The sequence below is a fragment of the Acomys russatus genome, chromosome 12 (genome assembly GCF_903995435.1).
Source record: "Acomys russatus chromosome 12, mAcoRus1.1, whole genome shotgun sequence".
Lineage (NCBI taxonomy): Eukaryota > Metazoa > Chordata > Mammalia > Rodentia > Muridae > Acomys > Acomys russatus.
In genome coordinates, this window is record NC_067148.1 from 24,462,728 (window position 1) to 24,478,314 (window position 15,587).

At 47.1% G+C, this 15,587-nt stretch overlaps 1 protein-coding gene across 1 annotated transcript in view; it reads left to right on the top strand.

Moving 5' to 3' along the window:
* The first annotated feature begins 2,689 nt into the window (after positions 1 to 2,689).
* Epha4 (EPH receptor A4) overlaps positions 2,690 to 15,587 on the top strand; it is a 142,922-nt gene continuing 130,024 nt past the window's right edge. The window contains exons 1-3 of the mRNA XM_051154023.1: positions 2,690 to 2,853; positions 6,078 to 6,145; positions 10,614 to 11,277. Coding sequence (XP_051009980.1) covers positions 2,763 to 2,853; positions 6,078 to 6,145; positions 10,614 to 11,277 — 823 coding nt within the window. The 5' untranslated portion in view covers positions 2,690 to 2,762. The remainder of the gene's footprint in view (positions 2,854 to 6,077; positions 6,146 to 10,613; positions 11,278 to 15,587) is intronic.

Sequence of the window (15,587 nt, forward strand, 5' to 3'; positions counted from 1 at the left end):
TAATGTGACTCTGCTGGTTTGCTGTAAAGGGGAACACTAGGAAGACCCCGGGTTCTTAGAGTATACATTACACTGCGCAGTTCTGCATTGGTGGTCACTAGGGCCAGTACTATGTTTTCATTTCTGTTTAGAAAGAATGGTATTCACCAGGCTGTATGTAGTCCCAACAGACAGAGAGGGCTCCCTTTGGCCACTAACAGTGACAGTAGCCCAGTGATTTCCAGGAGGAAGTCAGAGGGTGCTTTTTCCCAGTTAGCCTTTAGTTTCTTGGTTCTTCTAGAAGCTGGGTTTTCCTGGGGCCTAAACAATGAAAGAAAAGGAAGGCAGGGAAGAGTGGACTGTGTCCTAGCTCTAGCCTTGCTTTTTCAGGGGGTCTGTAAGCGAAAAAGATGCTTAATATTCAGTGGGCGCATGAGTAGGATGCATATTTTGAAAATGTTACTGCTTTCAATGAGACAGGCAGGTAGTTTTCTATTTCAACCATTGAAAATATACAGTACTCACTCTCCTGCCAAGACACAACCAGCATCTATTGTTTAGTGTTTTCAAAGAATTCGGGTTGCTCTTTTCTCTTTTGAATTTGTGTACCAAATGGCGGGGACTTCTATCTTTATTTATTTACTTTCTCTTTAAAACTCCGAAAGACATGCGAAAGAATCAAGACTTTCCTTAAAGCGACTTGGCACGGTTATTTTTAATAATTTATGCACACATACATATATTCCCGAGTGCACAGTTCTCCCCCCCCCCCCCCCCCGCCACTGATGTGAAATCGGTAGCTACAACAACGGAAATCCACTTCCCCAGTGGGTGACATTCCAATAGGTTTTTCACCGCAGAGTCAAAGCGCTAGGACACCGCTGTCCCTCTGGACTTAGCTACTGTTGTCTTCAGGTAAAAGTTGCTGGTGTCATTAGCCGGGGTCTGAATCTGCAAGCACAGTTTTTGAGCCCTGGAGGGGAAACAGGATCGGTTCTCCATGACCATAACCAAAAAGCTCCTGGAGCCACGTTCGATTTGCTCCTGCTCCACACCGCGCCATGCCGCTCGGAATTTACTCCAGATTCCCATTTTAGGGGACAAGCTACTCATGCAGTCTCTCGAATATTAAATGTGATGTCTCTCTTCATGAAACGTTTTCCTGGTCCATCTTTCGTAGTCTAGGTGGAGGGAGGTGCGACAGGACTCTCCACACTGTAATATGGCAGGATCTGGGCAGGTGAATAAATAAATTTACAAGCCTTGCTTGGACCTGGTCCTGGGGTCTTTGTCCGTTCTGCCTTGCTCCGGGCCACCCGCGCGCTCTCGCACATTGCCGGCAGGTGGCGCGATTGGTTCACGTAGAGCCGCTGTCCCCGCTGTTAGCAAGGTGCCTTCACCACCGAAATCGCTCTCCTGCTGAGACCCAGACTTGGAGGAGGAAAACCTGGCCCGGGAGGGAGCCAAAGGAGAGGCGGTTTGAGGGGAGCACCAAAGGTGCGTCTTTTGGAATCCCAAACTCTCCAAACGCCTGGGGACAAGGCACCCAGTTGTATCCGGGGCCGGTCCTAAGAGAGAGCTGGCTGAGCTGCTGTCTCCGCTTGGAGCTCAAGTGGCTCCTCTGGTGGGTGGCCTGAGCATCGGAGGGCAGACTGCGGTTCGAAGGTGCCTTTGTCCTTGGGAAGTCGATGGTTGACACCCAGGACAACGCGGAGTTGTGGGACAAGTTTCTGCGGGTAGAGCCTCTCACCTTAGTCTCCAGGGAGACTATTCTCATCAGCACCGGGGAGACGTCGAGCTCAGAGCCACAGTAGCTGCTCCAAGCAGCTTGAGACCCTCAGTCGGCCCCGTCTGTGCAGCAGGTGTCCGTACTCTTACACCCTTCTCTTCTACACCTAGGTGTCCCGGAATGGCTGGACCTGGTTCCAGGGACTCTCACAGTGGGTTCCCGGTAGCCAGGGCCACCTCGAGGTAATTTCATCTTTCATATTCCAGATCTGGACTCGGTCCATGTGAACACCGGGACCTGGCCAGGGGCCACTTCCCGACGATAAAAAAGACCAGGGATGGTAGCAGTTTTCTGCTGCTGGTGGGGATAAGGGAGCCGACAAGGCCCCTTTGGCTAAGTAACTAAGAAGGAAACGAATAATAAAGCTATGAAAGTCCCCCGGCCCGAAGCATTTCCCACGGACAAGCGCCGTAAAGATACAAAACTGGGCGGTGTGCAGCAGGGAGCCCCGGACCTGAGCTAAGGCGGGCGACATAGCGACCCGACAACATCAGCAAGGGGCAAGAGCCAAGGTGCAGGTCTACTTTAGACTTATTTCATCTAGACTGGAATCTTTTCTCTCCCTTTTACACCGCCCGACTTGGGGCGAGGCGGGGCGGGGGCTACCAATATATTCTGGCCTTTCCCACTGTCCTTTCAGTGTCTCTCGAAGTTCCCTCAGCCATCCAGGAAATCGATCCCTGAGGTGTTGGAAGACTAGGCCCAGGGGCTCCCACGGGAGAACAGACCCATCACTGCAGCGGACACTGTCACTGAAGACCGTGCGCCCTGCGGAGGCTAAGGGGGGCGGGGACTCGGGGCGGGCTGTGCGCGTTGGGGGTGGGGCCGTGGCGCTTATTCGGCACTTCCATTGGTTCGGAGCTCCGGACTGGCGGGTGTACGTCACGGGCCGGGCCCACCCTCTTGGCAATGTCTTCAGACTGCTGCACTCCTAACTTAAGCATTTATTCCACTGGGATAGAAGCGGCAGGAGCAGCGTTGGCACCGGCGAACCATGGCTGGGATTTTCTATTTCGTCCTCTTTTCGTTTCTCTTTGGGATTTGCGACGCTGTCACCGGTTCTAGGGTATACCCCGCGAATGAAGGTACGAGCCGGGCAGCCCTTGTGAGGTCCGGGACACGGAGAGGGTGATCACTGATAAATGGTCTTTGGGAGCTCCAAGCCAGTTAGGATGGGGGAGAGGGTAGTGGAGAGAGCGTCTTGAGCCTCGGGTTCCCACTCCGGAGAAGGATGCAGGACAGAGGGGATCCTCGAAGTGGGGACGGAGGACGATCAGGCAGTCTGAACTGAGGCGAGTGACCGCTGCAAGCTGCCACTCTGCCCAAGTTTCTAGAGAAAGGGCAAAGTTTATCAGTATCCGCTTGCAGGGCCGGCTCCTGGCGCCCCGAGGGGATACACCGAGGCAATACTAGGATTTCAAAACAAAACAAAACAAAGCAAAAAACCCGTGAGAGCCAAGTCCTCACCAACAGCAGCACAGGCGAGAAGGAAAATGCGAATGTGCAGCGCAGTGAAGGCTTAGCGCGGCCGGCCTCCTGTCTAAGCCTTGCGAGCCCTGGTTTCTGCAAAGTTTTCCCAGCGCTGCGCTTCCCGGGACCCGGTAGCCTGCTCTCCGCAGCGCTGCGGTAGTGGCGCCGCTTGTCGGGCGCCGGTGACCTGATTTCTAGCACCCGGCCTCAGACACCTTTTTCTCCATCGGGCCGCGCACCCTGGAGGTTGCCATCGCAGGCCTACCTCTCCCCTATCCCAGACCCTTAGCTCATCCAGTAAACCTAGGGGACCAGCCAGCAATTTAAAACACTTTAAGCTTCTTTCTCCACAATGGTGTATTGGACTAGTCTAGAAAGGACATGCATGACCGACGGGACCCCATTCGTATGCTGTTTTCTGTTTGTCTATTGGGGCATGCTGGAAGGATTGTTTGTTTTTTCTGTCCGAGGTGAGGGAAACGCAATGACCATTTAGCTTCTGATGGGCCTAGAGGGAAGCAAGTGCTCTGTGCCTCTGTTTCTCTGTGTCTGTCTGTGTGTCTGTCTGTCTGTCTGTCTGTCTGTCTGTCTGTCTCTCTCTCTCTCTCTCTCTCTCTCTCTCTCTCTCTCTCTCTCTCTCTCTCTCGTGTCGTGTGTGTGTGCGTGTGTGCTCTTGAGGTCAAATGTGTGCCTGGCGCGCGGGTGCCTGCAAGGACCTGGATGATTTGTTCCGGATAAGCGAGTGCACACTGTGTGAACGTGGGCTCCGGCCTGTGTTCGTGCTCCAACCTACGTGCATTAGCTGTGCATCTGTCTCATCGATTTTTTCCAGTCCCTACAAACATCCATCCATCCATCCATCCATCCATCTATCCATCCATCCATCCATCCTCAGTCTCCCCAGGCATCCGTCCAGCTATCTATTTCTGTGCAATCCACTATCATTTTTTCTGTTCCGAAGGAGGGAGCCAAAAACCAACTTAGGCTTGGCTAGGCAGAAGGTACCCGGGGCTCTCCCGGCGGAGGTTTGGACACTGTCATACACCTGCCCACAGACACTGGTGGGGAGGAGGAGGGGGCGGTAGGGACAGAAGAGTGATCTCCTCTGCGTCTCCTCACTCCTTGGTTTGTGGCTTCGGTTTAGCACCTCCGCCACGGCTGCCGCTCAGTCCCTGGGGCTTTTCCTTAGAGCGGAACCGCGGACTTCGCCTTCTCCTGGCTACTTTACACACTTGTTAAGTGTCCTCTGAGACCGCTCGCCCTAGACGTAGGCACCGTTAGAGTTAGGGTTAGTGGTCTTTTTTACCTTTAATTTTACCACCCCCCGCCCGCCTTTTTTTTCCTTTGGGAAGCAAGACTAGGCGCCTTAGACAAAAAGGCTAAGGTTGAAAGAAGTGGAGGGGGCTGCCCCCCTTACCTCTCCTTCCCTTAAAAATTAATTCATTTTGTTGCTTTTTATTCCCGTCACGTTTCCTTTTCTCCCTTTTACCCTCCCTTTCTACCCCCTCCCTTTTTTTGTAAATTGGGTCTTATTGTTCCCTTTGTGTCCCTAATCCACCTTACATAAATCCAAGTAGATGTAGCGGGCTTTTCTCTAGGGACAGGGAAGAGAGAAGGAAGCACAACTCCCGGCGGGAACGACCCGGGGAAGGCTCTGCATTTTAGAATAATTAACAGACCCCAGGAATACAGGATCTTTCCGAGAGTTAGGGCCAGGGGGCTGTTTTTAACTTCCTTGATTTGAGGGTAAAATGAGGGGAGGTGGGCAGAATTCCAGGCCCTGGGGGTTAGACTGAGAGTTGGGGTACTCGGGCCGCAAGGACAGAGGCCTCCTATTCCCACCCCTCCCCCAGCCTTGAAGAGCCAGCCTCCCTGATCAAACTAACATGCCAAGGGTTCCTTTTTGTATGGGCCTTTCGAGCCTAGGCCTGAAGATCTCGGTGGAAAAGGCAATGTGGATAGGTTTCGAAATCAATGCCTTTCCTTCCATGCCGTCGGTACCTAGATAGCCTTACTCCACCCTGAAAGGCTCTCGCGGCTCTGGAGGCATCTTCTCCCTTCCCCCTAGCTTGGAGGCCCAAAGTTAGGTGTAGCGCGAGCATACTAAATCCATTAGGCAGCACTCCATACCTAAAATTCAAACCAGCCATTTCCTGGGGGTGGAGGGCTCATCTCGATTGTCCTCCAAAGGACCTACGAAAAAGAGAACAGTTGAGTCTATTTGCATTTTAACCCTGCCCTTCTGGCATTCCTTCTTTCTGGAACTTTGATATTTAAAAGGCAGAGGATGCTCTATACAGGGGGCCTGTATTTGTTGCGGGGGGTGGGGGGAGTAAGAGAGCCTTTTCCATGACCCTTTGGGTCCGCCGATAGCATTCACTTGTGGGTCTGTCACCACGGCTGGTGAGTTATGTGGTCATCTGAGGCTTGCAAAAACAAATACATCTAGTAGATAGCAGACATAGATGAATGCAGACTTTGCTCTCTGGTGTTGCTGTCCTACACTGATATATTTATTTTGTTTGAATTTTGCTTGAGATGCCCTATTCATCCTTTTTAGGGGGGGGGGGAATGAATCAATCGGGTCCTGGGATGGAATTTTAAATGCTAAGCAAGTTAAATAAATAAGAACCTGCGGATTTAAAGAGGGGAGAAGATATGTGAGGAGTGATTATTTACATAAGAGAGACGGAGTTTCGGTTTTGATCAGATTGGATGTATGCACCCTCCTCACATATGGAAACGCTCAGGCAAATGGTTTTTGTATTATTGGCTTTTTGTAATTGGAAATTAATCTATTTTCCTTTGTGTTTTTTTTTTTTTTAATTTTTTTTTGCAGTTACTTTATTGGATTCCAGATCTGTTCAGGGAGAGCTTGGGTGGATAGCAAGTCCTCTGGAAGGAGGGGTAAGTTCTGAGGCCCTCTCTGATGCAAGAGGGAAAAAAGAGTGATTAGCCACTTTCTGAGAGTCTAATGGCTTGATTCTCAGTGATTGTGGTGAGGGGGTCAGATTTCCTCTGTGGCCTATGAAGTGAATTACGCTTTGTTGGAGAAATCCAATACTCCCTTTGGATAGCTCTGTCATGGAAGAGCTAGAAACCAAAAGGGCAGAAAGGGGCTTCAAAATTAGGAGATCGGTCGAGGTATAGACTTAGATGCCTGTTTAAAACTAAAATACCGACAAGAAATACGATCTGGGGACCAAATTAGAATTTATGCCTATTACTCTGGTGGTCATGGAGTCCTGGCAGGGTTAATTTTAGAGCAATTGTTCTGCTTCCAGATGAAGAAGGGGAAAAAGAAAGATAGATAGATAGAAAGAAAACATCTCCACTTATACCCACCAAAGCAGCAGGGAGGGTAGACTCCTAACCTTGTGCTAGTAATCTTAAGTCAGCTGCTGGCTAAGGAAGTTTCTGCCAGGGGGCTTGCAAATCCAAAAGGACCTTCCAGTCTTTGGGCATCCTTAAAAAACTAAGCAAGCCATCCGATCCTTACATGCCTGACAGTTTCTGACTGAGTCGATTCATCCAAAACAATGAGAAGCAAAGATTAGGAGTCTTGGCAAGGGAAATATTGTAATGCCAGCACCCAGCATAGTATTCCACACCCTAAAAGAATTGAAAAGCAAAGCACCAAAAAGATTCATAGACACTCTTATACAATATGTGTTTCAAAACTAAGATGGAGCAATTAAATAGTCATTAAAAAAGATGCAAAGAATCAAAGCAGGCCCTAAAATCCACCTGAAACTAAACGGAGATGTTCCTGCTTTCTGGTTTCTCTGCCTGAACTTGACTGCCTGCTGTTGACTTGGCCTTTGAAAACTCCCATTCTGTCTCCCAACCCATTTTTGGTTTTTGTTTGTTTGTTTGTTTGTTTTAATCTAGGAGAGGGAGAGTGATTGGCAGGCCTCTGGTAGTGTAGACAGGCTGCATTCAGTGCTGATTGCAGGCAATTGCCCCCATCCTTTGAATCTAAAGAAAGATACAGCTTTATCTTACTGTGAGTCAGAGGCAGTGTTAATCCTAGACCCTGAAGCCAGCACTGGTTCAGGGGGAGGCTTTCCCGGGCCCCACCAGGAGTTGGTGTGGATGACAACTGCTAGCCAACAAAACTGAGGGTGAAGCCTCTGCTCATCAAAAAAATTTAAGAAGCCCCCACCCCCACCCCTTTGCTTTCTCTCTGATCCAAGCATGAATCAAAATACAGCTAAGATCATTCTGAACCTAACTTGTTTCACTAAATATATACTTGGCCTATATAAAACCAAGGAGTGATACATTTGAAAGTACAATCTGGAAAAAAAAAAGAACAGAAAAGAAAGTACAGTCTATGGTCTATCTGGTTTCTAGAAAGCATTCATTGCAACTCAGTGCGCGCACACACACACACCTTTTTCCCCTCCTCTCTCCTCTGTAGAATTACTGGAACAGTCACATTTTCTAGACACAAAACTTCTTTTACTTGTTTTGAAGTCTCCATTCAAAACAAAACAAAAATAAAAAGCAGAATCAGTATTCGTAGATTACTGTGCACAACCCTGAACTTTCCATGGACTAGAGTCCTCCGTTTTTTTCTTCCATTATTATGAAGTGTGTACCACTTTAGCTATTATAAAACATGAAATCTTACTAGCACACATCAGAAATAGTCATTCTGCAGGAACAAGGGTAGGGGGTTGGTGAGAAAGAGGCAAAAATGTCACATGTTATCTTTCATATGCAGAATCTAAGTTTAACTACACCCACAAGTCTGTCCACACATGTATGTATACACACATGTGACATGCAAACAGATTGAGCAGGAAGGAGATCAGGAAAGGGAGGGGCAGCAGGGATTGAAAATGAGCAAGGCATATGTGTAAAAATGTCATAATAAAATCTTTTATACACCAAATAAAAAACTAATGTAACAGTCATCCAAAGGCATAACTTACCATTGACAAAACGGTGCAAGCTGAACATCCAGTTAATCTCTAGCCTTTTTATGATTGAAATCCTTTTCCAGTTTATAGGAATGTAGGTTCCGAAGACCCACTGACCAACCAGAAGTGGATTTTCTTTGAAAAGTCCAAGTTGAGAGTAAAAATACAGGGCCCTCTTGCTTGTTCAGGACTCTCTTCTTGTAGCTAGAATGTTTTCCCATCTTTATTGAAAACAGCAGGAGAGTTTTCTAATAATGGCATTTACTTGTGACATACACAGTCTTGTAAAAACAAAAGAAACCTGATTTGCCAATGCCCCCAAGTAGCATGTAAGAATGGAGTCAGGGATGCCTTCATGTCCCAGAGGTCCTTCTGGAAGAACAGAAGGGTGCCCAGCGAAAGCTGCCTCCTGCTGGCAACACGTACCAGGACTCCTTCCTGACAGTGCCCTGACAGCACTGCTGGGTGCTGTGGCCATCATGAAACAGGCAGCTAAGGGAAAGGGGCAGAGGGCAGGGAGCTCACGCTCGCTTGACAGTTCCGGGTAGATGCTCACCTGACCTGAATTACCCTACAGGGAGGGGCTGTAGTGTGAACTCCCTGCACTTGTATTTACCTGAATACATGGGCTTTTCCAATTCATCTTTGTTCTGAGATGAGAGGCATGCCGAGTAGGTATTTTTGGTGCAGAATCTATTTTTACATTTACATGAATTTTTCCTCCAAATAAGCAAAATACTCATAATTTATTGCTTACTAGATAAAATGATGATGATGATGATGACTACCACAAGGTACTTTCATTCTCAATTCCAGCTCTCACAGTGAGAGCAGAGGAATCAAAGGCAGAATGATTTTTATGTATTATGGCCCCTTCATAAAGTAGCATTTCCATCCATTAACAGTTTTCACTGCACGGATGGGAACCTGTTGAAAGATACACTAAGATTCCATGTTCCTCATTAGAGTGAATGTGCTATGGTGGAATACAAGTTTTTCAAAACTCTTCTTTTTCCCTCTAATTATATTCCTGTTAGCTCCTTGCGCTGATTTATGCTAGATCTGTATCAACCCTGCATTGTTTTAAACGTGAATGGAGAGGCAGAGGCTGCAGCAGTCTAGAAGGAGCTAGGGGGGGTGACGTGTGACCCAAACTGCCTCTCTGCTCTTCGGATTAAGTTTTCACAACGATATGGGAGGAGTGAAGTTACCACTGTAATCAAAATGCATCCCTCAGCAGTGCACGGACCCGCCATTGGGATCTGTGTTAGGAAGTAAGATGCAGAGAAAACAGCCCTTTTTAATGCTCTTGCTTGGACTTTCAGTCATAAATATCACTTAACCATTTTACTGTATCTGGCTGTGGCTAATTGGAAGTGAAGCACTCATTCATTTGTATTTGTTTACTTTGTGTGTGTGTGTGTGTGTTTTACAAATAAGAAAAAGGGCCAGGCGTGGTGGTGCATGCCTTTAATCCCAGCACTTGGGAGGCAGAGGCAGGCAGATTGCTGTGAGTTCGAGGCCAGTCTGGTCTACAAAGTGAGTCCAGGACAGCCAAGGCTACACAGACAAACCCTGTCTTGAAAAACTGAAAATAAATAAATACATAAATAAAAATAAGAAAATGAGGCTATTAGAGAAACCCTGTCTCAAAATTAATAATAATAATAATAATAATAATAATAATAATAATAATAATAATAATAATAATAAAGAGGAGGTGGAAAATGTATACATGTTGTACTTCAATGCGGGCTCTAAAAAGTTTTCTATTCCTGTGATATTGTGTGTGAGAAACCGAGCCAGGAAATGCACTGTCCTCCTAGGTTTACTGAAACCAGGTGGGATTTTTTCTTTTCTTTTCTTTTCTTTTCTCTTCTCCCCCTTAAAAACTAGGGATGATTTGTGTGTGTGTGTGTCTTTTTGTCTTTTTTAAGTATTAAGAGACCAAAGTTTTGACAGGAACACTGCTAATTAACTGATAACTGTCATCCTTTGGCAAGCTCAACTCTTCCTGCCCTTAATTTGCAGGTTTCCGTTTAGTGGTTGAAACAAATACACATATAGGGTTTTCTCATTTATGAATAAATGTTGCGGCTTGTAGCTATAGCTCTCGTAATTGGTGAATCTGAGGTTGCTGGACCACCACAAGAACTGCTGAGGACACAGAAACAGAAAATCCACGGTTGCTTTTCGATTTTAGACGGAAAAGTGAAACAATGTGTGGGGAGGAGGGGGCGGAGGTCGCGGGGGTGGGAGGGGGGTCTCAAGAAAATAGCAGAATAGCCCATAAGATACTGTTTTTTAGTGGGGAGAGGAACTGTCCCACAGTCATTTTCTTCACACTATTGGAAGGACAACTGGTGTCCTCAGAGTATGACATAGATTTGATAAATCTCTGTCTGGTGCAGCTTTCTCATTGGTACGTTTTCTTTGGATCTTTACAGTGGGAGGAAGTGAGCATTATGGATGAAAAAAACACACCGATCCGAACCTACCAGGTGTGCAACGTGATGGAAGCCAGCCAAAACAACTGGCTGCGAACTGATTGGATCACCCGAGAAGGGGCGCAGAGGGTGTACATTGAAATTAAGTTCACTCTGCGGGACTGCAACAGTCTTCCGGGCGTCATGGGGACTTGCAAGGAGACTTTTAACCTCTACTACTACGAATCGGACAACGACAAGGAGCGCTTCATCCGAGAGAGCCAGTTCGGAAAGATTGACACCATCGCGGCCGACGAGAGCTTCACGCAGGTGGACATTGGGGACAGAATTATGAAGCTCAACACTGAAATCCGGGATGTCGGGCCGCTGAGCAAGAAGGGATTTTACCTGGCTTTTCAGGATGTGGGCGCTTGCATCGCCCTGGTGTCTGTTCGTGTGTTCTACAAGAAGTGTCCACTCACTGTTCGAAACCTAGCCCAGTTTCCGGATACCATCACAGGGGCCGATACCTCTTCCCTGGTGGAAGTTCGAGGCTCCTGTGTCAACAACTCAGAAGAGAAGGATGTGCCAAAAATGTACTGTGGGGCAGATGGCGAATGGCTGGTACCCATTGGCAACTGCCTGTGCAATGCTGGGCATGAGGAGCAAAATGGTGAATGCCAAGGTAAGAACAGCCATACTGTACTTTTCATTAGGGCTTAGTGCACGTAATTAAATCAGAGGTGCGACTGAATGGAGTAAAGCCAGTAATTAGCAGGCCCTGTGGGATGTGCTGGGACAGAGGGATCTAATGAGGAAGTGCTGTAGCTCCAGGTGGCAAGGCTAAGACATTTCTAATACTGAGAAAACAAACGACGCTGCTCTAATCAGCAGAAGGACCAGCACATTTGCTAGCAGGCGCTTAGATCCCAGCCGGCTTGATGCCCCTTCTGAAATGTAAATGAACAAGCTGTGGAAACCGGATTGATTGATCCTTGCTTAAAGAGGGCAGACACCTTTTGGGGCCCTGTAGTTTTCTGACTCGGTAAAAGTGGCAGAAAGTGTAGGAGCATGAAGGAGTTAAATGTGAAATGCACATTGACCGACGCCCCCCACCTCCACCCCCCCTCCACCCACCCCGCCCACCCCTCCATACATACACTGATTACAGTTAAGCTGTGTAGAGAGAGTCTTTTTTAATTTTCTCCTGCCTGCTTCGTGGACCAGTGGAGAAGTGGCCCAAAAGAGGAAAACAGGTGATGCTTCAAGTGTCTCTGTCCCACCTGACACCCCTTGAAGGGTTTCGAAGCGAAATTCATCTTGACAAAAGACCTCTTCGTTTCTTTTAGGAGATCATAACACAGTTAGGAAGAGTATCCTGATTTGATCTGTGGTCAAAGGCAATAATAGTAAATGGCAATCCACTTTGGTTATCGGGTATTTTGAGAAAAGGGGTGTATTTTTATTGTGTTAGTTACAATTCATATTCAGCAATGTAATTCTATTTAGTAATTCATTTTACTAAGGTGATTTTCACCAACCTTACCCAAAGCTGAACACTGGCATAAAGCTGAACACTGGCATTGACTTCCTCGGTCTGTCAGAGCAGAGACTGGCTTCTGGGTAGCTTTGTACTGGAGTCTAGGATGAGCAGAGCCCATGTTTATAATAGGGCTTGCTTACGTCATGTGCGGATTAAGATGCCAAAACAACCCAGTCATCCCAAATATTTTGCTTGCTTGGCATCGATTGTTAATGGTCAGCCACACTGTGCTGCCCTCTACTCTGTATGGCCGCTGCTTGGTGGCCAGTGTCACTGTGTCCCCAGGTTCCAACTATGGGACAGATCAGATGAATCTTTCCTATCAGTCACTGCCTCAGGGTTTACCTGATTTGGTGATTAAAGAGACTGAAGTAAGTGGTTGCCAAACAATTTGTCTGGCATCTCAAGCATCTTAATGACTGGGTAGGATCAAGTGTAAGGCATTTTACTTGCTAGACCAGGAAGTCTGTGGCCATCACCATAAGAAAAAGTGCTGATGGTCATCCTGGCATCATCGGGTTATGCTCTTCTGCTTTCAGAGTTTTTCTACTTTTGCCAGGGGCTGTATTTATTTCTGGGAGTGGCTGTCTATGAATGTTCTTTTATTTCGTTGCCAATAAAAGAAGATAAAGATTGTCTTAATTTTCCAAGCTAAAGTGTGAATTTGAAATTTTGCAAGTCCCAGTGGAGAGCTCTGTAAAGATGCTGTTTGGGTCGCTGTCTGGTTTGGTTTGGCTTGGCGAGTACTTGATAAACTTGGGTGGAGGAGAGAGCCAGAAGTACATCCTGGCATTTGCATGAGAAAAGACTTGAGAGCCTTGTTACTGGTGAAGGGACCATGAGTGCCATAGCAGACTGCCAAAAGCACAGGACAGTGACACACTGTGGCTTTCTAGAAAAGAGGCTTCTCTACCTTTTTGATTTTTGTAAGAGGGGAGTTTCACCTGTTCCAGAGACCCTGTGTATGGTTATTGTTGTAGTTTGTCCATTCTTCCATTTCCTACTAACATGCTCACTTACCTCAGTCTACCTAATGCTGTTTGTTGATCTTCAGTTGTCACAGATCCTGGTAACTCATATATTGCGCTACCTGCAGCTTCTTACCATCTTTACAATCCAAATTGGGGAGTAAAGAGAAAAAGATAGGTGAAGTCAATGGAAAGGCTGATCATTTTCACAGTTTGTTTTATGGAACTGATGGGCTTATCATGAGACTCCTGCAAGGGGAGGAGCTAGAATCTACAGGCCCTGTCCATTTCTGAGCAAACTGTCTACAAGGGCAGTTTTTAAATTAATGAAATAAGAGGGGATGGCTTGGGGTGGGGGGGTGGGGGGGGTCTTGGCAAAGGCCAGAAGAGGACTTACTATTATCTCTGCCTTACTCTCTTAAGACAAGGTCTTTTGGGGCAGGGGGGAAGGGAGGGGGGGTTAGTTTTTCTAAACAAGGTTTTTCTGTGTCGCCTTGGCTGTCCTGGACTCACTCTATAGGCCAGGCTGGCCTCGAACCCACAGCCATCCACCTGCCTCTGCCTCCTGAGTGGATTAAAAGAGTTTTGAGATTAAAGATGTGCACCACCATGCCTGTCAAGACAAGGTCTTGCACCCAGAGCTGGGTTAGCAGCCAGCAAGTCCCAGAGAACCTCTTGTCTCCACCCACCTCAAGGCTGGGGTTCAGTTCTGTGTATGCTATACCCAGCTTCCTTCTGTGGAAGACGGGGATCTCTCCCTAGCCCCTGTTTTGGCTCCTTTGAGAACAGGTCTCATGAATTCCTCACTTGTTGTTTTGAGAGAAGTCATGTGGCTTCAGATTTACTGTGTAAGGGAGAACGGCATTGAACTACATATTCTCCTTCCTCCACTTCCCAAATGTTAGACTTCCGAGCATGCAGCACCACCACCCTCCTCTCCCCCCCTTTCTCCCTCCCCCCTAACCCCCCCCACCGCCCTGCAGCTGAGTCATTTTTTTAAGAACTTTGTGTTTTCATACAAGCTGGGGAGGGGGTTGCATGTGTTAAATTTGATTTTTTTTTTTTTTTTTTTTTTCCCTCACTAAGCGGATAACTCTCTCAAGGAGATGCTTCAAGCACAAAACTCAGTCATTTGTTTCTCATTTCTGCCAAGCAAGAGTCTCCGGTAAATTTAGGAAAGGAAAAACTTGAACAACAGGGGATGTCTTAAATTCCAAACTTGAGCAAGATCTTTAAAAGATGACTCAACACTGTCAAACTTGCAGGAGTAAGAAAATATTTGACCTTGATTAAAAACCTTGCTGGATGCAGAGCATCAATCACCAGATAGGGCCGCAGGTGTTGGGGCTTAGGGACTGTCTCTCAGTTTGATCATTTGGTAATGTGACCTTGAAGCATATTCCCTACATCCTCTAAGCCTTGGCCTGTTCATCTAGAGAACAGAACGATATAGATCATAGGAACCCACAAAGGACTTCACATCAGAAACACTAAATTGGTGGACATGTTAATCTCTCTGTCACTTGCTCTTCTTCCCAAGGTCACAGCTTTTGACTTGGGAGATGGCTTAGAATAATTAAAGATTGTCTCTTAGCTACTATCTGCAGTCAAGGGTAAAGATGGAAAACACCCCTATATCCTTACTAACACCCCCTTTTCACATCTCATGTTGAAAATCATTTGAAGAGTGTCATCCCCCCCCCCCGCACACATTCCCCCCCCCCTTCTCTCTCTATCTCTATAGCAAAGAACTTTCCTTTAAATGAAAGACCAGTGATTTGGGGGTGGGACAAGAAGGGGGGTGTAAAGAGAGCTTAAGGGGAAACATAAAGGGGACCAGACCAACTCTTCACAACTGTGGCAGCAGGGTCCTCCCATTGTCTTTTCAATGGGTGCACCGAAGCAGGACAAATAGAAGGACAGGTGAAAGGTCACCTACTTCCTCATCCATCTTCCTTGGGGTCTGAGAGGTCAGAGCAAAGATTGATTAAGATTTTAAATGTTTGACAAAAGCTCCTTGGGTGAAAATGGCCAGGGCGGGTGGGGGCCTGGGATGTACTGTTGTCTTGAATGTAACCCTGGTCATCCTCTAGAGTCCTCCAGGGACCTTGGTGACAGTGCTACACTTCCTCTTGCAGTTCCTAGATCCAACAGTACATGCTGACGTAAGAGGGATGCAGACAGCCTGGAAGGTGTCAAGAGCCCCCGGGAGATGCTTAGCTGACTGAAGCAGCTGCAGAGTTCATTGTGCTGTGGGCTAGCGTGTTCTAAAACGATTTGGTTTGGTTTCACTAGGACAATAAAGGGTGTCAGCCACTTGTCTGTCCTCAAGGAGACTGACTATATGACCCAGTCAGCCCAGGCGGAGGGATTCAATGCAGAGGATAAATCCACTCTCCTAGTGGGTTTCTCAGGGTTAGTCAGATCTGCAAAGAAAAATCAAAATATAATGCAGTCTCTTTCAGTGTCTGGGAGCACAGACAT